Raw genomic sequence first — 26,142 nt, forward strand, 5'->3', positions numbered from 1 at the left:
ATTTAACCTAAAAACATGATTTGGATAAAGAGCTCTCTTATATAAACTGTTTGGAAATTATTGTTACAGTTAAATTAATATAAAATAAATTATATTTTATTGAACATAATGTAGCAGCACATGTTTTACTACACTAAAATTAATTGACCTTCTTTCGTTGTCTATTTTAATCAACAGCATTACGACTTTAAAGCTATCTACAGCATCAAAGCTCCAGACCTCTAAGACTTTGAGATGATTATATTACAAATCCACATTTTGAGCTAAGCAGAATCTTGATCTGAGGAATTCTGAATAAGAACTTTATCTTTTTTTTTTTTTTTTTAATGATACATCATTATGAATGAGTTAGTGCTAATGCTAGTGTGAATCATCAGCAGCACAATGTTCAGCTATAGCCTCAGCAGAAACTTCATGTGGCAGTGACAGTCTCAGAAAACGGTGTGCGATTGAATGGAATCTTAAATTAAACAAGTTGCTCAATGAGCTCCGGTGAAGGGTTCAACCAAAAAATTAAAAAAAATTGTCTGCACTCAGTGGTAAGGGTTGTTGTAGTCCTGAAGATAAAAAAAAGTTTGCTCGTCCCTCCTGTTGTTGGCCCACAACTGTGATTCAGCAAACATCAATTGAAGCTGATAATTAGTGGACCTGACACTTTGTCCAGATACATTTGGGTGTTAGGAACAAATACTTTTAGACCTGAAATTGAAAATAAAGCGGCTCCTCAGATTGGTCGGACAGCTTCCCAGAAATCTTTGAGTGGCATACGGCCTTAACAACCCAGTAAAAATGCTTCATCAATATTTTACTGAGTTGCCGTCTGACTAATGTGCCTGAGCCAGTCAGAATACAAAACAACTTTTATTCATTGTTGGCTCAAATGGTTTGTAATCCAGAGAGCTGAAGAATTGGCGTGTTTTCCCATTTTAGCAGGAAGGCACAAAGGGTGACACAATGGAAGTTTCTTTTTTTTTTTTTCCGTCTGACTGGCTTTAAGGTGGTTGGAGTTTGACATAAAAAATATAGCAGAGTATTTTTCCAAAGACTCTTAAATTACAGTTTTAGAGAATAATCTGGGAGATAAAATGTCAGCTAATAAAGTTTTTAATAAAACGTTTAAACTCCACCCATTACATGTCAGTTAGCCATTGTTAGGGCAGATAAAAGACTACCTACCAATGGTGTTGTCCACTTCACCTGATAACAACACTCGACCAGCACAGCACTACCTTCTATGTGGCTGCTACAGGGGGAATTCAATGTCTGCATGCTATGTTATACACCCAAAGTACAGCAGGAAAGGACACAAAGGTGTTGTTAATTTCTTCTTCAAATTTTTTATTTTTTGAACAACCTCCACACTGTGCAAGAACTACGAATTCTGATTCAAAGTCACTCCACTTGCACTGGTGGATGTTTTCAATAAATAATGTTGTCTTGCCTTGTGTCATTTCCCACTGTAAACCAGAATAAACAGATTACTACAGGATGCGATTACCGGGGGTTAGGAAGTGCTTTTAGGTGTTGCAGGATTGATATTTTTGTGCTGGCCATCTGAAGTTTCCAGGAAACAAAATTAAACACTTGTTTCTGAACCTTAATCTAAGACAATAATACACCATCACTCCCCTGCTGGTTTAATTCTAACCTGTATTTCCTAGAACTTCATGTGGTCAACGCCTACAGTGTATCTGAATATTTACTCCTCTGTGTTCTTGTGATACTGTAAACTATTGGCCAGATAGTTGTCTAAAGCATCTGAGAATTACACATGATGTATAACGATCATACAATTTCGGGTGCTTTATTCAATGGGCCTTCTATAAAGTCAAACATTTGAATATTTATGAATCTAATGCTTTTCTGTTGTGAAAAAAAAAACACATCATAACTCTCATTTTCTTGTTTTGTCTTGTCTGTCCTGTCTGTGTCTGTCTTTGTCTGTTCTTTATATGTCAATATGATTTATTTACACATTTTCTATTTCTTCTCCTTCATTTTATTTTTATTTCTGTTTTGAACTTTGAAATCATATTCATGTACATTTATAACAAACCAACTAAATATGGAAATATTGGATAACATACCCAAACATTTCATCTATGTTTTCTTTATATTTTATTTGCACAATAACATAATTTCATATAATCAATAAAAAAACAATATAATTGTTTGAAACATAACACACTTTTTTTTTTAAATGATCTACCTAAAGCGACAGGCTATGATAAATCTCGCAGTCTCAATAACATATCAGGGATGGCGGGGTCCTCACTACGGCTTGCTCCTATCACTAGCCCACCCTTTGAAAACTATGAGACCCCAGGACCTCTCCATCGCTGTCGGTCCCCCATCCCCTCCATTTTGTAGCAGAAAGGATGTTAATTACTGGATGATAAGAAATGCAGAGGATTAGCTACGGACTGATTGCGATGAAGCCTCCATTTGGATCTTACAATGTGCAAAAGCAATAACACAAAAATGAAGTTGAACCTGGAAGGAGCGACCTCTCTTCTTGGCAATCTAATTGTGTAATAATGCATGCGGGTTAGCTGAAGGGGTTAAAAATTAGAAACACTTTTATTTTAAGTTATTAGAATAAATGTAAAAAAAAAAACATTTGGATTGTTAGTAAATGATATCCGAGGTTAAAAAAAGAACAAAACGAAACTGATCCTTTTTCAAACTTTAGTGTGATAGCCATCCATTTTGAAATGTTCTGGACCAAACAAAACCAAGCTCAACACACTGTCCAGAGAAACGACCGTAACTCAAGATACTTCAGTTCATGTAGCCAAAGACAAAAATACATTTTTAGATTATATTGTTGTTGAATAGGTTTCTACTTCCTGTCTTTTACGAATAATGGATGTATAAAGTAGAAGTTTGGTATCTCTCTGTCTTAAAACAAAAAACTACTTAGCTTCTTTAAGTCTCAGTGTTTAAGTCTCTTTAAGTCTTCAGTGTAAAGCTTAGTGAGGTCAGAAGTTGAAAAAAAAAAACTAAGCTCAACTGAAATTGGAAAGTAGTACAGACTGACATTTGAATTTTTTGTATTCTGTTTCATCACATTTTAATTAAGATCAAACATAAACATAACTTGGGGTTTCCCAAACATGTTGTCTAAGACATTCCTCTCAAGTATCCTGATCGTCTTAAACAATATCTTAAAAATCATGGTAAGAGATAACATGTTTCCTTTTGATGCTTAAAGATTCAAAAGTAGTTTGTTTAACTACTTAAAATGTAGTTCTTTCCAGATCAATATGCAGGCTGTGGATCATAATGAGGGTCATTTGATTAATGGAGGTAGCCAAGCTAGTGCAGATATGCTGTTTACTTCCGGTCTTAGCCAACAGATTATACCAATGACTGTGGTTCACGAGCTCCACCATTACACATCGTAACCATTTAGCGAAATGCACTTTTGTGTTCTCGTCTATTAGGTGCTTTTAGGGCAGTTGAAGACCTCACAGGTAGAGCTGCCTGGCTAGCTAAATGATAACTCCATTGTTGGCTCAATTTGGCGTCCACATCTTCAGTTAATCCTTTCTATGTGACAATAGAAAACTACTGACTTGAGGTTTTAAAAAAATGCTAATCAGGAAATGTATAGTCAAATATCTACTTACAGGCTTTGAATTTTTGAAAGAAATTGTATGTAGAAAGTGATTATAACAGATAGAACTATAAAGTTATATATGAATGACAACAAAGTTAACTGTACAGTGAAAACACATACAAGCACTTTACTTATAGTCATTGTTAATGTACTAACCTTGAAAGTTTTGCATGTGGGAATAAGACACAGAGGACATTACAAAGTATGAATTCATGAAATTAACGAGACCGACCAATCAAACACGTCTCTTACAAATAATGTCCAACTTTACTAAATATCTGTTTCGCTTCTTCTTCGCTTTTAATAATTTTGAGATTTTTGTTCATTTCCATCTCAACAAATTGCAATCATGTTTAGAATTAAAGATAGTCTATCATCCACTTCCATAACTCCTTTTTAATTTGTGTTTGGCAAATAACATTTTTATCATCCTAATCAGATTGTCGTCCTCCCACGAAAGTAGGTCTTATGTCCAAAATGTTTCGCAAAATAAAATATATATATATGAAGCCACATTCACATATGCAATAAACATGCAATATTGTTTGAATGCTGGGAAACATGCTGCGTTCATACATATGTAAATATCCAGATCTATTTTTAATCTTAAAAATGCACAGAACTATAAGGCAGTCTTATTTTCTATTGTTGATTTAGTCCAGAGTGTGAATATGTTAAGCAATGACATGAGCCATATGTCTTGTTTTGTTTCAAGTCTATGTGGTCTTACTGGTCGTTAAACAGAGTTGTTTTTTTTATTATGGCTGCCATTTTGATTTTTTTAGTTTTGTAATATTTGTACGTTTTCTTCACTTGTATTGGTAAAGTGTATTTCATTGTAAGGAATCATTTTCTTTACCGCACTGATTGTCTAAAATAAGATATGTCCAAAAGATACAGTGTTGTATTTAACTGTCCTTGAGTTTATTAACAGGGGGAAATGTAATAGGACTGAAATCACACAGACAAATGTGCTTTGGAACAAACAAGGTGAATGGAAGGAGATTTCCACAGCTGTTTAAAAAAGAAAAAGTCAGGTCCTGATATTGCCACTGTCATGATCTATTGTCCTCGTTCCATTTTGTCGAAAAGAATCAATGTGCTTCCAGATTCCTCACGTTGGAGAACTTAGATATGCAGTATACGAAGATGAAAGTTATGGCATCACTTGGATGTTTGCTTGAATCTGTTATCCACAGAAGTTTGCAGAGGTTCAAATGTCTGATTAAGGACTGATTCTACCATACAGTCACTGCAAGACGTGATGCTTGCAACAATTCAACTAACGCTGGGTTTTGAAAGCCATCCCGCATTCAAAAAAAAGTTGTTAATAGTTGTGGTTATATTAAATATTCTTACATTTCACATTATGATGTCAAAAGTTAGAATAATTTGGTGTTGTCTTAAAGTATTTGAAACAGCATGCAGAGCTTTGTATCTCCAGTGACTCCAAAAAAATGTTGACAGCAGCTCTTTAATGTATGAAGTCAATCTGAATTTAGGGAAGGCAGGGTTACTCTGGGATACTAGTGTTTTTTAAATAGATATAACTTACATATGTTTCATGAGCATGCTAGGAGAAAAGCAAATAATAACGAGCATTGATTGGCCTGGTTTAAACCCTTATAGCTACTCTCGGTCAACATCAACAAACTTTGGATTTTGATTAGTCATTCATACTCGCATCACTTCTCTCTGCGCACTAAACTGCATCAAACATTTTAAGCGCACACGCATACTGTATAATACTAAAATGACTCCACAATGTGGATGTCAGTTTGCTGATACTTGAATTATAATGGTATGTCACTTTTTATAGAATGTACATTTTGTGTTACAGACAAGGAATAGATCCAAACATTTTGCATATCTGCAATTGAATGTTTTTCTTTAATGTTACAACTGATCGATCGTGGATGAGAACAATAACATAAACTCACATGCCACCACTTGAACTTGAAGATTTAAAGATTTAGGGCCTGTGTCCATAGACTTGCTTATTGTGCTGGCAGCGCCCCTTTTCAGTAGATAACCAATGTAGTGCAGAGATTTTAACACCCTAGGCGTCACCTGTTTTTTTACTTACATGCTCACTAAAGTAACTTTTTTCTCACCAACCAATCAAAATCAAGAAGGGGCGGGACATCTGGTAGCAGCTTTTTAAACAACAAAGGCAGAGGAAAATCTAATCTGACTCACCTTTTCCGTGGTACGTTTTACAGGTCTAGGTCCGGGACAGGATTCCTTTACATTGTTTTTAATTTTTCTTTGAATAAAGGCCAGTATTAAGCATGAAGAGCTTTTTAAAACAGACCTAAAGGTCACTACAGGGGTTAGAAGTGGAAGTTTCTAACCTAGAAACAATAAGCGTAGGCGAGAAGCACTCTGAAACTAAGGTCGTGAGCACTGCCAGCACAAAAAGCGCCATAAACGGACAGAGGCCTTTATGGTTATAGATGCTTTTATTTCAGATTTGCTTTGTTTTTTTTATCAAGATTCATCTGAAGAATGTCACAACTGTATTTCTGAGTTTCAAGGGTCGTACACATTGTTGTAGCAAATGTAAATCACCCAGGATATTCTGATGTGAACATTGTTTAAGTTAAGAAAACAGGCAGATGTTGTAAGTGCCTCTATGAGGCCCCTCTAGGCTCTGAAGTCAGTTTAGGAGTTCATGTAAACTAGCTAGATTTAACTAGCTAAACCTTTCAAGCAATGCTTAATAGGTCGGTAGGTAATATTGAAAATGTACATAACTGTATCTACACATGTGAATACATTAAAGTCATATGAAATGAATATATCTATGCATACTTTGTGAGTGTTGGGCAGGTTTCATAAAAACATTTCTTCCAGAGCTGGGTTAGTCCATATGTTGTTTATTGAAAGTTTATGGTTTTATCCTGAAAACAAGGAAACTTCAGAGTGCACTCTTTGTTCTGATTTGGACAGGACTTCATTTATTGTAAGTGTGCATGAAATGTAGATATTTCAACTGTTGTTTTACCACTATATATGAAGTATGTAAGCATAGGAATATGTAATGTTGTTTTTCTTCTGGCAGTCCTATAATTTGTGAGAAAGAGGGTAGAAAGTGGCTTTTTGATCTTTGATGAACAATGAATTGTGCAATGAAGAGATTCATAGCAGGTAAAACTATGTCTGGTACTATTGTGCCTTATTAGGTTTTGCATGAATAAGATGGTAAATCAATATTTTCCAAGCCGCAACCTCCGGTCTTGATAAATTAAGTGCAAAATCCTGCAGTTTGTCAAGTGCGCTTGAGGCTGGCTCCAGGAGCACTGGAAGTCACATACACACCAGGGCCAAAAAAGCCTGTTTATACTTTAGAAATTAACATGTTTACAGCCTGGTACAAAAAACCAAATCGGTCTGATTAGTTATTGTCATAATGGGCACACACTGCCTGTACATCATAAGTCTTAAAAACCCCTCAGCTCCACTATGACAGTGATCTGAGTGATAGCAATGCATGAAAGAGATAAATAATGTCAGAGACATTTCATACAAAAATTGGTCCAAGGAGGACACCATGAGGCTCAGCAGACCCTGTTCTATATTATATAGATATATGTTCTTGCCAGTGTTATTGCCATTGCTTTGCTTGTTCAAGACCAAATTTTAAAATTTTAATTTCTCATGTGGTTATATGGTAATTAGAATAACACTTCAAACTTGTTATTTCAGAATTTAGGAATTATACAGATGTAACATTTGACAATTGGAGAAGGTCTTGTGACTCCTTGCAAGATTTAAATAATAAGACATGTACAGTGTGTTCTATACAACTTATTACCTCAAAATACTATTTCAATTCAATGAAAATATTCTTTCTGGGCTGTTGAGATTCATAATGTAAACCACAGACCCATGTAGGATGTAATAAGGCCTTATATTCCCTAACATTTACAATATAAGTTGTCTTCAGAAAATATGAACTGTCTTGCTTTTCTCTGGAGAAAGCTTCAACTATAACATGGATATTGACAGAGGAAGCCGTGAGAAGGGGCAAATGGGAAGAACTAACTTGGCTGCAACAAAGGATAATGTTTCTGTTGGATTGATGTTTGCTGGTGAGACCAGAACACAAGTGTTACATTTCCCAAGTAAATAATACATTATGCCTTCACGTGATGAAAAACAAAATGGTTTGCCACAACAGTGTGCATTAATTTCAAATGCTTTAGCTACTGTTGTTGGCAAATGTATTCTTGAACGAGCACGTGTCTGCACGATGTATAGCTTATTATGTTGAAGCTTCCTGAAACAGTGTCAGTCCAATGTTTTATTTTACTAAAATGAGAATTCCTCTTTTGAGTATGAAAAGCATTGATTGTGTTTTTCTGTGTCCATCTGTCAAACTTGTTTTTCATGAAATGTACATCCTTCAATGACTATGTGTTCTCACACATACATATACACATGTACTTACAAACACATCAGTGAATAACAAGCTAACGCCTGCATATTGCCAAATTCTTCACTTTCAAATGCTTTTCAATGACTAACTCCTACAAAGATCCTTTTTCTTTATCTGTTGACATATGGCATAGTGGAGATCACAGTGCTGGTCATTTGGCTGGCAGTTGGTAACATTTTGTGTTTTTTGGTTTAATACTGTCAGCCACCAGTGTTGTTGTTGTCCATTTCTTGATTTTATTATTGCATTGAACTTTGTGTCTTATGTGACAAAGAATGTTTTTGTAGTTGAGGTGTCATTACATTTTAAATTTGTGCACTTTATTTTGACATGCACAGTTAACCAGCAGTTTACAGGTAATGGTGATCACTGACTACTTTCCTATTGCACATAATATTAATAAATACATTGAAACTGTGATATGAAAATCAATATCTTTGGCTAATTCGAAAAAAAATTGCTCAGGAGAGTCTTGGCGGTTCTAGTGTTAAAATGTATGACCAAGCTGGGCTTATATCAGATGAGCACTTCTGTGAATCAACCGAGATAATAGTGTTTAGTTGTAATGTTACAAATGTTTAATTTCACTGAACATTTGTTTTCTATTTGAACTTCATTTTAATGGCCTTCTGTTCTTGTCTTTACAGTGTTAAGTTTCTAGCATTCGCCTTTTCTCTTATGAGGAGTCAGTAAGCGGTAAACACAAATTTGCGGCAGGAGCCACGTAAGCGACCTGTGTGACACGGATGGACGGTGTAAAGGAGTTCTTTGGGTTGACAAGAGAGAGACCAGAGGTTAATCACGAATTAAAAAAAAAAATATCACATGGTCTGCTCCTCAAGTTGTTACCAAAGCAGCCTCTTGGAACTCTGACTTCATTTAGACAACTGTCTGGCAGACATTTTTTCCCTTTTTTGGGCAAACTGACTGAGCATTGCACTGACACACTTTTGGAGAGAAAAGGACTCCTGTTTACACATTCCAGATGACATATCTCCAACAACATTATACTCGCCATCTTGTATGATGACCAACTCAGCACCATCCACAGTGCTGAACAACTGAGCAACTTCACCAGTTTCCGAAAAAAAAACAAAAAAAACACTTGTCTTCATAGAAGACACTGAATGATCAATGTAGCATCTCTGCTAACATATTGTAGCATTTGTTGGCGGGGAAATAACTTGACTTATTCCATCAATAGTTGAAGAGAGGGGAATTTATGCATTCAAAGGATCTTAAGATGTCATTTTTCTCTTGGGTTCCTTTCAAGTGAAGGACACATATACGAGTACATGAGAGACAAAGGATTGGTCTTGCTCCTTAAAACAATTGACTTTCCAAAAAGATGCACTGAATTCTAACAGGGCCAATTGAATCAAGCCCAATTGCACACAATTTAATTATGAACATACTAAAGTCCCCCATTCAAGTTAAGCTCTTACAACGCACTGTTTGCCACTGAACTTATGTCTTCCATTAGCTTCTATTAGTCTGAAACACTGCCCTCTTTACAAATATTGAGATAATCAAAAACAGCACTAACTATGAAGTTGAACAAATGAAGCACATGTAGCATCAGCTCAAACAGGTCATGTATAGCATTAAGCATACATTTACACTCAACATTCACCATGAGAACATGGTAGATAAGACCTATCTTTATCTCTTATGTACGTGCTTGGGCTTGCCCTAAAATTCATGGGGAGTGCCGGAGGTCCTGTAGCATGCACTTGCTAAATGACCTTCTGTAATGTAAAGTAGATAAGGGGGAGTATTTCATTTAGGTTGAGGTTTCCACTCAACCTTGTGCTGGCCATTGCCTTTATTCAGTAAATAATCATTCCTACAGTCTTTTCACTGCCACTTACATCCTGCCTATATGCACATTTAAAGTACTTTCCCAATGTCTGACTGACCAAGTGCTCAGACATAAGGAGAAAAAAAAGATGGACCAAGGAGACAAAATAGAAGTCTGACTTACCATCAGCCTTTCTTCAATATCAATGGATATTGGCCTGCCTAAATTACAATGAAAACTACATTCCAAACACAAAACACTTGTGTTATGTTGCACAAAACTGCCCATTTGCTGAAAATTCTGTTACTAATTTTGAACGGGACCAATCAGATAACAACCCCCCCCCCCCCCCCTTACACTGGCCTACACTGCCAGATCGGCACAAGAATTCCCAGACAAATACTGCCCAATCCCTCTCTTGTCCCTGTTGCTGCCGATGACTGCTTGACAGGGAAGTTGATGCTGGGATAGAGATGGCCCATCAGGGGAGCCCTTAGGCAAAGGGGGAAATGAGATGGAATGGACCACGAGTAGTGCAAGTGTGGAAATGTACAAAGAGAACAAATCTATATTTTGATAAACAAATCAACTATCCATGGCTTTGGAGGAAGTTTATGATCAGAAAAGGTCCTGAATGGAAAGAAGAAAGAAAAAAATCAGATGCAAATCTTAAAAAAAAAAAAATTGGCATCATGAAATGGAGTCAAAGTCTGAGAAAAAAAGATGAAACGCAAATATTTTGTCATGGAGGGTTGGCAAAATTGTTTCCCCCACAAGCTCTGAGAATATTTTATTTTGAAGGACATTGAGCAATGACAGACTCTTGCCAACAAAGACACTGGACAAAGGATTTGACGCTGAGATAAACAAATTAAGAAAAAAAAAGATACTGCATTTTTGTAACTTTGTTTACCAGCATGACTACTTTGCATGACTGTCTTTTCTGCAAGCCCTTAGTTGAAGACAAGGGTGCTAGAGATACAAAAAAGTATATATAAAATGAATTAAAAAAATGTTATATGCAATTAATGTTTAAAAAAGATTATAATGAAAGAGAAGAGCTATATTTTGTTTTGAAAAGTAAAAAAAAAAATGTGAATATTGGAACGTGTATGTTTGCAAAGTACACCCTGAACTATGTTTTGTTTGATGAAATCTCTCTGCTACTACTGCCCTACATCCCTCATTCAAGTGTTTTCAGCCGCTGCCATAGTTTATTATTTATCCAGAGTATTTCATTTATAACCATTCAATTGACAGTGATCACTCAAGACTTTGCCAAACTATGGGTATTGCGCAAGGAAACTGTTTTTCATCACAAAGTTTGTTTTTCTCCTGAAATCATTGCACAACTACCGTAGCAGCAGCAGCAACAAGCAGCAGCAGTCCTACAACAACAGCTCTCCATACCGCAACTATGAATGCTTGATTAGTACTCATTGTTTGCTTTTTTTCTTTGGCAATAATACAAAAGTTGTCACATGATTGTAGCAGGGCAAACAGAGAACCTCGAGAGTATCTTCAACGCCTCAGTGTTAAGAGATTCAAAGCCTTGAATGTCTCGTGGCAGGATTTTGCTGGGATCGGCAGTTTTGTTTCGCTAGCCCTTAGTAGAAAAAATACAAGTGCAGGTTATCCAATTAGGATGAATAAAAGACTATGAAATATACAACACTGGCGAACAATCAAGAGAGATTTCCGGTTTGCATGGAACCAACTGCCATTCCAAAGTTTGTGTGTGGTTTAAAGGACTCAGGTGTGTCGATGGTGTGTGTGGACGTAGGTGTTTGCTATTTTCTTTCCAACATAAGAAATTTTAGTATATATTAGATGATGATAATGTTAACACCTCACAGTGATGTGTAAAAAACGCATGCATTATGACTTGATGATCTCTCGAGGGGGAGCAAAGTCTTGACATATTCCCTTAGCCTCCTGTCATTGTTTGTCATGAATCCAGTCTTGATAACTATGAACACTGTGCCGTGTCGTAGAGCAGAAACGTCTTCCTCCAAGAGGCAACTGAAAACTACTCACACTCACGGTGTCGACATGAGTGTGTAGAGGTAGCTCGTCTTAGTTTTATTTTAGATGGTCAAGTCTTTGCATCGTCATTAACTGTGGAGTACACGTGTCATCCAGCTGGCTTGTTGGCAGCTCATTACCGCACATAAGTCATGTGAGCACCAAACAAAGAGACCCAGAGCTTCCAAAATGATGTCAGTGAAGTACTTTTAAGTGTTGCGAAAAAAGAGAGGATGAGAGGTACCAGTGTCCACAGAGGGAGATTGATGTAAAAAAAAAAAAAAAAAAAAAAAAAAAAAAATACAATGTTACTAAAAAAAGCATCACAAAGTTGAGTGCTCTCCAAGCACCTCAACCATGGTTAGGTATTCAAAGTAAGTTTCAGGCCCTGCTGGTCCAGGGTTTAGTACAGGCAGCTGAATGGTCCTCTGTCCATTCTTAGTACATAATGTAAATGGAGGGTCAGCAGAATAATAGAGACTCAGTGTTGTTATATAGACTATTTAAGGTTTTACAGGTTATAAAACTTCTATTTCCATTAATAGTTGATGGGATTGTGTTATGGTCCCTTGTCTTTAAGAACTCCCAAATTCACTTCCCATTCTGAAAGGCATTAAGCAACAATGGCTTCAATGGTCACAAAGATGTTTATGAATATTTCAGAGGTAAACTTCTAGCAATGTTGTGCACACTTGCAAAAACGTTGTGCTTCAACCAGCTGTTTTTGTATTTTCATGGCCAAGTGCTGTCTTTTTTTTTGTCTTTCCTTGTTTTTCACTGTCGAGTTTGTCATTTTCTTCATTCTCTACATTGTGACTGCTCTGCCGAAACCAGGCTAAAAAAGATGTCTTTCCTTTTTTCTATCGCATAATACTGCCATTTGATTTAGTCATGTTGAACAGAATGAGTTACAATGTTGAGAGTGCTAAGTCTGTTTTATCTGACTAAGTTTCCAATCTGTTACAGAATGTTAAAGACTTCATACACAGTAACCAAAAGAACAAAATGCTTTATATGGTAAGTAGGTGCCACTGTTTAACTGCTACTTTGTGTTGTAACATGATCATGTCCTCTCCAGGTGTTTGGAAGGTATTGTGTGGTCCTTGGATGACATGTTTTCTATGACATATAATTTGTTTTCTTTATCTGCCTGTTTCTGTTCTTTTTTCCAATCACTGAGGACACTGTATGCAATCTGCACCATGAATGCCACTGATAGACACTTACTGTATTCTCCCTGAGACACAGATGTTCTGTCATCAGTTGAGATGATTGCAACACACGTGTGTAGTGGCTTTATGGCTTTCCATAAAGTGACTTGGCAATCACACTTAAGCTAAAAAAAAATATTTTATTTTACAAAGTTATAAAACCAGAGTTGATTTAGAGGAGATGTTACCATACTGAATAGATTTTCTAATATATTTAATATTATTTTAATTAGAAATAATGTGAAAAACACAAAGGTCATATCAATATACATAGATCTAATAATACAGGCTGAGAACATGCATTCATGTAAGCATTCCAAAGATAAAAGTTGCATGTTCATTTCACATGCCATCAAATAGTATAAAACAGATTTAGGTACTAGTCCATTGTACTGCGGTCTCAGTAGGAGAGTGAATGGGGAGAGGAGGTGGTCACTGGAGTTTCAGCTGGATTTTATTTTTGAATTGTTGGAACACAAAGAACAACTCATCAAGAACTGTATAAAGTATATTTCAATGGAATGTTCATGATCTATCTTTTTATATTTTGAAGAAAAAATAGAAACATATCAATAAAGTGTCATAATTGAACATATTTCTACTATTGAGACTTAAAATGTATGAATGTCAATGCGACCTAATGTGAACCAATCTCCATAGCAGCTTGAATGAATAACTGATTAACACTCATGGGATGCTTTTTCAGAGACGTTAAAACTGCTTCAAATCATTGAAATGAACTTCAAATAAATGAAAAAGTGACATCACTGGTGTTGCTCACTCCTTTTTTTGTAATCATCAGCTGTTCACATCACCTCGTTACATCTATCCAAAAGCCCTGCTCCACCTCCTCATCTTTAGTCTATCATGTTGCTGCTGACTTTGTAAAATATGGCTTTCTCTTCCTCTAGTTCATTCGTGATATTGTTACGAGTGACCTTTCACCTCACCATCACCAGCAAGCCTTAGCAGTTTCATCACATTCATCATCCCATCAGCCTGAGATCACATCATCAGCCAATGGTGCACCATTTGGTCAACCCCAGTCTTTGCAGTTTGGTCAGCCTCTTCATCCCTTCATCCTCAGAATTTTTTTCAGCCATTCCCATCAGCCCCATTGTTCAGTTAAAGCAGCTTTCATCCCATCAGCTTCAGATGACATATTCAACCATCTTCTCATCAACCCCAGTCTTCAAAGACCAATTAGCTTCTTCATCGGCTCCTCAAGATCGTCGGTTGACGGCTTTCCAAAACAACCCCCACCCCACCACTACCCCCTCCCCACCTGTGAAGACTGTTTCGTCATGAGCCGGGGATCCGGCCGAAGATTTCTGCCTTTTAATGAGGCACTTTTTTCTTATCACTGTAACTTTTGCTGCTTTGCTAAAGTGCCCATGATGGATAGGCCGGGTCTTTGTAACATAACAATAAGTAAGGTCTTTTACCTGCTTTTTGTAACATAAGAATGATTAAGGTCTTTTACCTGCTTTTTGTAACATAAGAATGATTAAGGTCTTTTACCTGCTTTTTGTAACATAAGAATGATTAAGGTCTTTTACCTGCTTTTTGTAATATAAGAATGATTAAGGTCTTTTACCTGCTTTTTGTAATATAAGAATGATTAAGGTCTTTTACCTGCTTTTTGTAATGTTAACAGACACAGAGTAAGGTATTTTACCTGCTTCTTGTAACATAACAATGAGTATGGTCTTTTTACCTGCTCTTTTGTAATGTTAACAGACAAAGAGTAAGGTATTTTACCTGCTTCTTGTAAAGTGTCTCGAGATAACACTTGTTATGAGTTGACGCTATACAAATAAAAATTGAATTGATTGATTGATTGATCGCATACGCCAAGATGAAATGTCTGGACTCTATGGGGGGGTAGATCTTGCTGCCACTCAAGGGCAGACATCTTCAATTTCCTTGTCTCCCTTGTAGAGTTCAAGTGCCAAAGATTCTCATATAATCATTTAATACCACATCATCATGTAAAATAAACATTTGTTTTAAATCATTTACTTGTCTCTCCTGATTGAATTGTGTGCTCCTGTATATACTGATTTATCCTATAACACTGTGTACTGGCAGTCACATTTAACACTGTTCATCAGCCCGTCAGGAACACGCTACAGTGATTGATATAATCAGACTTGAAGTGGGGACACAACAAAAAGTTTTAAAGTTTTAAAACAAGCTGAAGGATGACACATTCAATTTGTGAAACTTTGGGAAGATGTTGTGAACTCCTCTAAGAAGGTCAACATATCAAGCTTTCCTATAGCTCCTAAAATAAAGATGCGTCGTTTACAGTAAATGGTAATCTATAACTTAGAGGTCAACTGTAATTGGTCATGTTATTTGAGAATGACGAGTTAATGGATGTACATACTATTTTAGATTACATGCTGATATCAAATGACAATAACTTCGAAATCTGACACCAACATGTTCAAATGATTGGCTATATTTCATAGAATAATCCTGTTCTTGGCACAATGACAGAGATTGTTATATGTGCAAGGATTAGAAGTAGAGAGACAATCTGTAGTGACATTAACCCTTTCAATAATGGAAGTTGAAAATGTTTGGAAAATCAGAACGTTATCAATCAAATTATAACTAAAATGGTGAGTTTATCTACCTTCTTTTACACCTGTGCAATTGCACACACCAACTAAAAAGCAAAGCAATGCTTGTAAGAAAATGCTTGTCTCCATGATGAAGGCGCAGAATCATAACCTGGTGTAAGGACTACATGGTGAGAAATAGTAATGTGATCTGATGAGTCACCTATTTTCCACTTATGGATACCCGCTGTCTGTTTGACACTGTTCTAACTGGTAATGGATCTGGGTTGGGATGTGAGCCATCTCATGGGAGTCACGATATCTTGTGATTGCAGTGCAAAGCAGCATGAAAGCAAAATAATTTTAGGGCATTTTTAGAGAACAGACAGAAGCACAGTCACCCCTAATCCAAGTATATGATGTGGAAAATCATCAAATGTAATGGGGTGTAGTCAGTTGATTTTCCTTGACCTTTGTGGCTAAAGAAACTAGAAGAATTTCTCACTACATTTAATAAATACTTGATATTTGTGTTTATATTTATCTAATCAACACTTCGCATGTCTGTATGGTTATTGCCTTATAGGCACACTTGGACAAAGGGTTATCAGATTCAGAGTAAGCAATCTGTGTTAGATACTGGTAATTCAATGACATGATATGTGATCAAATGGGAGTGTTATGTATCAGCTCAGTGAGCAGTGTATTTATTCTGTGAGTGAAGACAGTTGTGAAAAAAAATGTCTGCAGAGGCCTAATTCAGTTTTCTCTTCTTTGAGCCAAACATCATTGCCCTCTGGTGGTAAAACAAAGTAGTGTCTCCTCTGTTATGCTTTGATGGAAGAATAATTTAGACCAATACATGAAGTATATTATGATTGATTAGTCTTTCTTTGTTTTTGTTAATTTACTTGATTTAGTTCTTTATTAGATAAACTGAAATCGAATATCTGACTTCAATAAAAAATAATAAAAACCTCTTCCTGTCAAGTGCCTTAACATATTTGTACATGCAAAACACAATTAGCTTACACGATAGTATAATTATCTACATGATCTACAGTACCTGGAAGTCAGTCCATTGAGGCACAGGTGGTTGGTCTTTCTCCTGCTGTAGCATTTAGCTTGTATGTAAAGAGGCAGACAGGCCGGGTCATCTTGTTTAAAACTGAAGCATCATCACTTAGGGGGGGAAATGAGGAGGAACATTTGAAGCTTTAAACATTCATTCAAAAATAAATACTGTGCAGCATAACAAATAATAAAAATGAGGCACTATAGTAAACTTTGTTAATTATTTTCAATTAAAAAAACTACCATGAGGCAAAAAACACACCTTATTTTCTGCAAGACAACAATTTTAACTATATGAGCACTACTCACAACTACTTATCTGAACTCAGCTTCTAAGAAAAGGGCTACGATAATGCTAATATAACAAAGATACAGCTGTAAAATATAAACACCAGTTTTACTACTACAATAACTGCATGTGAAATTTAAACACTGACAGTGCTTATTGCTTCCTTTGAATAAAGTCACACGTAAATGTAAAGTCAATTAAATTATGAGACATTACAAGGACTAAAGAGAGGGAAGGTCACTTACCAAAGTAGTTAAAATAAATACTATTGAACTTGACAAACTGTTGTTTACTATAATGTTTTTGAATGTAACTCGCACACTAAACTAATGCTTTTTGACAGCTAGCTTGTAGTGCTACTTATGGTTATCATTTTAAAGGCAGGGTTGGTTATTTTCTCCAGATAAACTTTTTAAGATTTTGTTTGAGATTGTCTTTAGGTCCTGAAAGAAATACATATTTAATTTAATGTGCCCTGAAAAAGGAATGTCCATCAGAAAATCCATCATCTGTATTAGTTGTACCATGTAAAGATTAGGACCAATGTTTGCCACGAGGTATCAATTTGATGCACTAATCATGCCGCCCTGTCGCCTTGCTGTTCTCTACTATAGACTGTAAATAATAAGTTCTCTACCCTTTGCGTACCCTTGCCCACACTCAAAGGGCGTCACAAAGTTTATACTGTGAGTTTATCGTTGGCCGTTGTGAAAAGTGAAACAGTCACGTTTTATTTTTGAACATGTATTATGATAAAGTTTAGTGTTTACTTACCGCTGAATGAGACATGAGAGGACGTAGTTTCTACACAATGCATGCGATAACCTAAGGTACCTTCTGGAGCACGTGCATGTACGCGAGGGGCGTGGCTTTCGAGGGAGCACAGAGGGGAGGGGGTGTGTCCTACAGTCCGTTGGGGATTGGATATAAAGGAGGTCAATCAAGTCACCATTAGCTCAGAGACCCTTATTCAGATAATGGATTCACACCACACGGCTTTTTATGGCTGGTTAGAAAATGAAGGTACAGTTGAATACATGTTATCTTTTTTTGTATTAGCCTATATATAATTCGGGTAAGCTATCATTAAAAATACTATTTTTTTTATTTTTCATTTAATGACGCATAAATGTTGAGTTTTCAACTCAGGTTTTTGGTCTTTCTTTTTCCACAGGCACATTAGGCTAAGACATTTTGTTGAGTAAATAAAATGTTAAGAGTTATATTTGCTTATTATACAATTTTAAATAAGGTTGAGGACTCGGTATAGTGAATGTTAATTCATGGATAGTAAATAAATAACCAAACAGCAGCATAATCCAATTAACAATTTTGTATGCATTTGTATGTCATTTCCTATATTTTTATTTAACTCTTTACAAGTTTGTTGAACATGAGGCCTACTGTAAACACATTCTTGACATTTCATTATGATGCAAAATCTAAAAAATGTCAGAAAAGGAGCTTTTGCTAAATGGGAATTACCACAGTACCTTTTATAAATTAATCCTAAATAACAATGCAAAACAAACTGACAGCTAGCTGGTTGATATTAATATGTGCTAGACATTTTGACAAATATGATGTATGTATTCTGCATATTCTTTTGTATTAGTTACTAAGTTACACCGTTTTTTTCTCAATAATACAAAGTTAAATCAAGTACTTTGGATTTAATGAATAGTGAGAAACCTCTGTCTGTCAGAGCACCACGCTTGTTAGAGATGGTTACACCGTGCATGTGGTGCCAGGCAGAGGTGACATTTGATAGGAAGGTTGAAGGTTGACTTGCCCCATAGCTGAAATGGAGGGAAAGGACAGGGAGGGGTCGCAGGGCTCTAACAGAGATTGAATTTCAACAGGACAGCATTCCCAAAAAAATGTTTTAAGACAGTCAACGTGAGGCAGCAAGGGAACTGGACAAGATCGTGGATGTTCCCTGAACAAACAACTGGAAGTGTACGGCCTGGTAGAACAGTTTAGCTGGGCTGAAAGTGGACAGAAGGTGGACAACACAGGCCCAACAAGGACTCTGCTTATGTAACAGACGGACATGATGACAGAGAGAAACACCGACAACCTGATGAGACACAGGAGACGAACAATGTGATTTTTCACCTGGCCGTTAGCCTCTGTCAGAAGCTGTTAAACACATAGTGAGTAAATGCTTTTATTGCATCAACTGGGTACTAACAATACGTTTTACTGGTCTTGTTTAAATTCTAATTATAACTTTCAAAATAGAATTATTGATTGACAGTTTTTATAGGGACTTTTTGGTTGATATTTTACATTTAACTATCAGTGTCTACTATATGACTATAAGACACTACTGCAAGGTTTTCCCTTCATCCATATGTTACTAATAACATCTATAAAAATAGATTTAAATAAAGAGCCATATTCTGTCACTCTCATTTCGGACAGGGTTATCTTTTGAGTCCAGTTGTTCTACAAGTCCTCTGGAGAGCTGTTCGTTTCATTCCCTGACCTGGCCTTCAAACAGGGATGGACGGCACTGACCCCAAGGACGATGAGAGAGGAGATATAAGGAAGGAGAGTGATGGAGAAAAAGACAAACAGCTGAAGAACCAGCTGAACATTGAGGAAAAAGGGGAGAAGGAAATCAAAGGGAACGAGAAAGAGAAGAAGAAAGAGAGCAGGCGTTCTGGTTCTCTTTGGAGGAGTGGATGGGCGTTGAGCGAAAGACTGGCCATCAATGTCTCAGGGATGCGATACGAAACACAACTTCGCACCTTGGCCCAGTTCCCCAACTCCTTGCTTGGTGACCCCAGGCGGAGGTCACGGTATTTTGACCCACTTCGAAATGAGCTCTTCCTGGACCGCAACCGGGCCTGCTTTGACGCAATTCTGTATTTCTACCAGTCAGGCGGGAGGCTTCGGAGGCCCGCCAACATCCCGCTGGACATCTTCATGGATGAGCTGATGTTCTACGAGCTGGGCGAGGAAATCATGAACCGCTTTAAGGAGGACGAAGGGTTTCCCAAAGAGGAGGAGAGGCCGCTGCCAGCCAATGAAATCCAGAAAAGAATGTGGATGCTGTTTGAGCACCCAGAGTCCTCGTCGGGCGCCCGCATCATAGCCATCATCAGTGTGATGGTGATTGTGGTGTCCATTCTCATCTTCTGCCTGGAGACGCTGCCTGACTTCAGGAATGAGAAGGAGGCACGAGAGGTAGGGAATGTCTTTGTTTGATGAAACACTAATACGGGATTCAATTATGGAGGGTTGGCATTTATTTTCTGGTTTCTAGGTTTTCTGAGTGAAGGCATTTTGAATTCAAATAGATGTTCTCCATTTAAACCAAACGTAGTTACCTTAAAGCAATAAAAGCGGGTCTGACTTTAGAGGGCTGTGTCTCAATAATTCTACTACTCATTCCAGTGTGTGTGTGTGTGTGTGTGTGTGTGTGTGTGTGTGTGTGTGTGTGTGTGTGTGTGTGTGTGTGTGTGTGTGTGTGTGTGTGTGTGTGTGTGTAAATACAGTATCAGAAATTAATCTTTTTTTTTCAATTGGCCTTGTAGGTTACATATTCAATGAGTTAGCTTTGTTTTGTTTTTGTTTTTTGTGCAAAACTATAAATGAAGAATTACGTTCAAAAGAAGGAATTAAACAGAAGAACTAGTGTCAAACATAAAACACTAAATGTAATACAAATGACATACAGTATATTCATTTGGCAAATGATAAAGCGTTTTAGTTTAAACTGAATGTGCAGTAAGGGCCAAAGGAGTGTGCAGAGGTTTACTGTATGAAATACAGAGACAATGTCCGATTAACAGAGATAAAAATCCAGATGTTGTGATTTAAAGTAGTAACACTGTATTGTCCCCATAGGGAAATGTGTGTCCGACCCAAATGCTCCACAAATGTAGCCGTCTTTACAGTACATAAGAAAAAAAAGAATAGAAATCCTGAAGGGAATTTTTGGCCAAACTAAAAAATGAAAAAGCCAATCAACATGTCAACAGCTCATACTCATGACCAGCGTAAAGGACACATCTTCCACATAAAAATGAGTGTAACAATGAGTGGAATGATAATAACAACACCATTAGGCTGTTGCTCAATCTCTACCCCGTCAAGAAACATGACTTAAAATATGATTGCTGTTGGCAGAAAAGACATTTTTAAATGCTCGAGTCAGTCAATGGTTTGAGGTTAAATAGGATGTAACATCTTTTTACATATTGACTGCAAAACTAACAAAGTTTTTCAAAAAGTCCAGATAAAACCACTCTGTTTAGAGGTTCTGAATGGGATACTAATGACTGCCTTTCTCTAACGGAAATCTGATATCATGGGAAGCAGGTGTTTAGGTAAACATGCACATGGTGAGTACTACAGTGTGTTACAAGGAAAAACACTGACATGGGCAGAAGGATTTGCCAATATGTCTGGAAGCAGACCAGAGAGAGCAAGAGAGAGAGGCTGAGGGAGGCTTATGCTGTGATTATTTTAGTCAGCTGTTAAATTTGATACACTCAGATTCAGGAAGCGCTAAAGGGTAGAGGGAGTAGTGGGTGGAGCCTTGAATACAGATTAAAGGAGAGAAAGGGAAGACTGGGTGAGGAGGCACTGGCAGTTAGGTGCGTTAATGAAAGGTCACACAAGTGACCGAACACAAACACAAAGGTGAGCCAAAGCCTTCCGGTGGCTTAGAACTGGAGAATGAAAGGTCTCACAGGATGAGGAGCATACGTCGGGTCATGTTAACACATTCCTCCAGGACTGCTTTGCTAGGATGGCCAGCACTAGGGGTGGGGGCGGTGGGGGGGGGGGGCTGCCAGGAAAACTACTATAACTCACTTCAGTCCAAGTCCGCCGCAGACCCACTGAACCGCATTGGCAATGTTACACGGCTGCAGAGGCCGCAGGGAGAGATGGGATAGCGACAAAGGTGGAGATGGATGAGGAGGGTTGCAGCAAGACGTTCTCATGTTTCTTTTCAGAGATCTCACGGGGTTATATTTAGTCTTAGGAGAGCCCTTGGAGCGGATCAACACATAGATGTCCACCTTTAGTAATAAACACTGTCACTGACCTGCTACTGAAAGTCAAAAAGGAATACTCCAGGGTTTTTTTTTTTAACTTTCCTGAAACTTTATATATTACACACGGCCCATTACAGCATGCTAAACTGATCCCTTTAATCCATGTCATCCGCTTCACACATTTAACTGGATGCTATGCGTAAGATGCTTTAAACCGCTTCAATCCGGAGCTTGAATGTCGAATGTAACGCTAACTGACACAGAAGATGGAGAGACAGGTGGACTGAAAAGGAGATAGGTGCAGCTATGATTGAAATGCACAACCTCAGATGTCAAACGCTTTTATGATGTTGTCTAATGTGGGAACCAGTAAGATAGTGGATAACATGATGTCTCTATATGGTTTATGAGAACATGTAACAGTTTGTAATGTGATATAAAAAGAATGGAAAGTAATAAGTCTTCATTTTAAGGAACAGTTTGATTAGAAAATAGACACCACGTTCATGTCTGTACAGTTAACAGTGTGGGGGAAGGTTTTTTTTTTTTTTTTTCAAATCATCCCTTTGCCAGCTACTAAAATTCAGACTGAGAGGGGCTTCACTTGAGAAAGCTGAGGGAGAAATCCAGTTTGGTCAACTAAAGATCCTTCGAGAAATTAGTTCAAAACTGATAAAACTGGATATTATACCACATGTACGATATATTAAGGTATATTTTTGGGCTTTTTATACCTTTATGTAGAGATAGGACGGTGGTTAGAGTCAGAAATCAAGGAGAGAGAGAGTGTGTAGAATGACATGCAGCAAAAGAGCCACAAGGCGGACTCAAACCCAGGCCACTTAAATGTCACACAAATAATCACAATTTAGGAAAAGTTCTAACCTAATTAAATGCCTCACATAACATGGGAAAGTGCAAAACAGTACTATAGCCAAATAATGTTCACAAGTGAGCTTACAATCAAAACATCCTAGAATAAACCTGGGAACTACTGTAAGTTTGCCCTGAATATGAAAATCCTAACTGTGCTTGTTATGATGACAAATCAAAAGATTGACATGTCTTTTTGTTTTTCACAAATCTGGATTTAGATCATCCTTTAAGAGAAAAAAATACTTCCTTCATCTCCTTTCATAGCCCATAATAGTCTGTAGATTCAGTATTGACTAAATGGAAGAAAAGGTAATTAACTACTTGAATCACTGTGTGAGTATGCATGTATTTTAAGTAGCAGAAAGCTACTGCACAATGTCGTTAAATTATGGTGTGACTTAGTTCAGACACACAGCTCAAGCTCCACTTCTTTCATATTAGACGTATGCGTCACTCTCACAATCACCTATCAATGTATCCTCACAATTTGCCGGTCTACTTAAGCTGCAAGATTCCCTTACTCTCTGCTATGTCATTGCCATTGCTGTTTCGCACCATTGCTGCTGGTGTTTAGCCCCACCACCAACCCAGGGTCTTCTTGCAGGCTCTGAGTGGGGGTTTAAGATGTTATCTCATTTATCTTCGGTTTCTGCATGTAAGGAGTGATGAGGTCGGAGCCTGGACGGCAAACACAAACTATGTTCTGCTGATGCAATAAAAATTTCAAACCATTGCAGTCGTGAGTTTTCTGAAAGTTGTTACATAAATAATACAATTTAATTCTTAACACAATGGGGAAAATGTAGCTGGGGCCAATAGCTTGCTAGCTGAGCCTAGCACAAAAGCCATTAAGTGCAGGAAACATAGAAACCTGCACTAAAATCACTTATTAGCATATTCTGGAGAGAGAAGAAATTCAGATTTTTGACTTAAAGAAGCTTTTGTATGCCGTTTTTTAACTTTTGCTTTTGTACAGAAAAAATGAAAGCTGATACCAAGCTATGGAAGTACTGATGCCTGAACCTTGTTTTGTTTTTAACATGGCCAAGCTAGCTGTTTCCCTCTGCCACCTGTGTTTGTGCTAAGCTAAGCTGTTTCATATCTTTCCTGTCTGCTCTGTCTCTTTTACTTTAGGAATACTTTTACAAGTACCACGCCCTGGCCAAGAACATCTCTGAGAACATGTCTCCCCCACACAGTGTTTTCCACGACCCATTCTTCCTGGTGGAGACCATGTGTATCTGCTGGTTCTCCTTCGAGCTCTTCATGCGCCTCATCAGCTGTCCAAGCAAGACGCACTTCTTCAAGGACGTCATGAACATCATCGACTTCAGCGCCATCCTGCCTTATTTTGTCACTCTGGGAACAGAGCTGGCCAAGGACAACGATGCCTCTCCGGCCACGTCTTTGGCCATCATCAGAGTCATCAGGTTAGTGAGGGTTTTCAGGATCTTCAAGCTGTCCCGCCACTCTAAGGGCCTCCAGATCCTCGGTCAGACTCTGAGGGCTAGCATGCGGGAGCTAGGCCTGCTTATCTTCTTCCTGTTTATTGGCGTCATCCTGTTCTCCAGCGCCATCTACTTTGCCGAGGCAGACCACACCAACACAGCCTTTATTAGCATACCACATGCCTTCTGGTGGGCTGTTGTCACCATGACGACAGTGGGCTATGGCGACATGTACCCAGAGACAGTGTGGGGTAAGCTTGTGGGCTCGATGTGCGCCATTGCTGGTGTGTTAACTATCTCGCTACCAGTGCCGGTCATAGTGTCCAACTTTAGCTACTTCTACCATCGTGAGACAGAGTGTGTTGATCAAACCGAGTACAGCCATGTCCAGACCGGCACGGAGTCGGACGAGGAGCCTCAGGGTGGGGAAATAGATGAAGGGGAGAGGGATCCAGAGGGAGATTATTACGCAATTGAAGGAATCTGCAATCCTTTGAACGGGACTTTGCTGGGTGGACTGTGTACGGGCCAGAGCCCAGAGTTCAGAGGAGCTAATATGTATCTGAGGGAACCACTGGTTACACAAGTGTAGGTTTGTTACATCTGAAAAAGGAAAAGTGAATGGAAAAGCAGTTTTAAAGTTCACAAGTGAGCAGGTCCAGAAGTGAGGAAAAGAGATAAAAGGAAACTTGCCAAGAGGAACTGTCTCATTTTGTTAAAGAAAACCGTAAATATGGCACTAATGAGCCTACTAGAAACTTTTTATTGCCTTAATTTATAAATATTTATTACAACACTATCCAGCCAAATGTTGCTAAAAGGCATTTTTTTGTATAAAATAGCTTTGAAAAAGCCCAAAAAGACAGTGAGTTGTATATTCTCAGGGTCATAAACTGTTATTTAATAATGCTATCAGCTTGTGTTGGAGGTGAAAATGACTTTTTGAATGTTTATTCTGTGCCTCGAAAACTATGATGTCTTAGTACTGTCACTTTGTGGCCTAATGTTTGAAGTGGAAGCAGATATATGAGCGCCTATAGAGATGTCAGGTGTCATCAAAAATCATTGGAGGCAACCAATCACTGCAGACTCAGATCTCTTGTAAACCAATCCGTCATTCTTTACATTCTTCTGTTACTTATGTACAAAGTTCACATTTGTGTAGTTTTGGTGTATGTGACCTGAAGAGACTGACATGACCTTTATCATGCTTTAATACAACTCTGTTACCTGCAGGCTGCAGTCTTACAGAGGCATGTTTGGATGCTACAGTTCTGTAATTACCTGCTTACTTCTGCACACAGAGTTTTTAATAAAGATTATATTTTATAAATTTTCCTGTACCACTGTTCCCTATACCTGTTAATTATGTCACAAAGAGTGTCACAAAAAGTCACATTTTGCAGTGTTACTTCAGGATACAAAATCTGTCAAACTATAGAAGCACATTGGTTCAGTGCTAAGGCTACTGTATCTCTTAGCACAACTTTTGGTCACTGAGGTTAGCCCGATCTAATATGTGTGTCACGTTTGCATGGCCGTGACTGACCTTTTCCACAGCTACTAAGCTGTCATAAGCTTCCTTTAACATTGCTCTCAATTTCACTGGAACACACAAGACTTTCCACTACATCACTGTAATGGCCCATGGAAGGTATGTGTGCTGCAGTAACATTGGCAGTGTTAACCGACTCAATAATGTGTGTTAGTTTGTGTTATTGATGTTAGTTTTATGGTCAGTTAAGGGCATATAAATAGTTTGTGGGAGAG

The 26,142-nt window shown here is 37.7% G+C and overlaps 3 protein-coding genes across 6 annotated transcripts in view; 2 read left to right on the forward strand and 1 right to left on the reverse strand.

The window, feature by feature from the left end:
* Positions 1 to 13,867, forward strand: part of LOC132955595 (potassium voltage-gated channel subfamily C member 1-like) — a 49,435-nt gene extending 35,568 nt beyond the window's left edge. For 2 of the 4 annotated variants that reach the window (XM_061028503.1, XM_061028505.1), the window contains one exon: positions 8,711 to 13,867. Coding sequence is in view for 3 of the 4 variants with exons in the window: in XM_061028505.1 (XP_060884488.1) it covers positions 8,711 to 8,724 (14 nt within the window). In the remaining variant the exon portion in view is untranslated. Of the gene's footprint in view, positions 1 to 2,215; positions 6,422 to 8,710 lie in introns of those variants that run through there. The other 2 variants (XM_061028506.1, XM_061028502.1) reach the window with 2 other exon arrangements.
* Positions 1 to 26,142, reverse strand: part of zgc:56095 (Ferritin, lower subunit-like) — a 137,929-nt gene that overhangs the window by 89,347 nt on the left and 22,440 nt on the right. The window lies entirely within an intron of this gene.
* LOC132955941 (potassium voltage-gated channel subfamily A member 7-like) lies at positions 18,916 to 25,708 on the forward strand. Its single transcript, XM_061029040.1, has 3 exons — positions 18,916 to 19,189; positions 19,461 to 20,228; positions 24,059 to 25,708. Exons 2-3 carry the CDS (start codon positions 19,542 to 19,544, stop codon positions 24,962 to 24,964), a joined length of 1,593 nt encoding a protein of 530 aa, XP_060885023.1. The 5' UTR covers positions 18,916 to 19,189; positions 19,461 to 19,541; the 3' UTR covers positions 24,965 to 25,708.

Source organism: Labrus mixtus, chromosome 21 (assembly GCF_963584025.1).
Source record: "Labrus mixtus chromosome 21, fLabMix1.1, whole genome shotgun sequence".
In the NCBI taxonomy this organism is placed as follows: domain Eukaryota; kingdom Metazoa; phylum Chordata; class Actinopteri; order Labriformes; family Labridae; genus Labrus; species Labrus mixtus.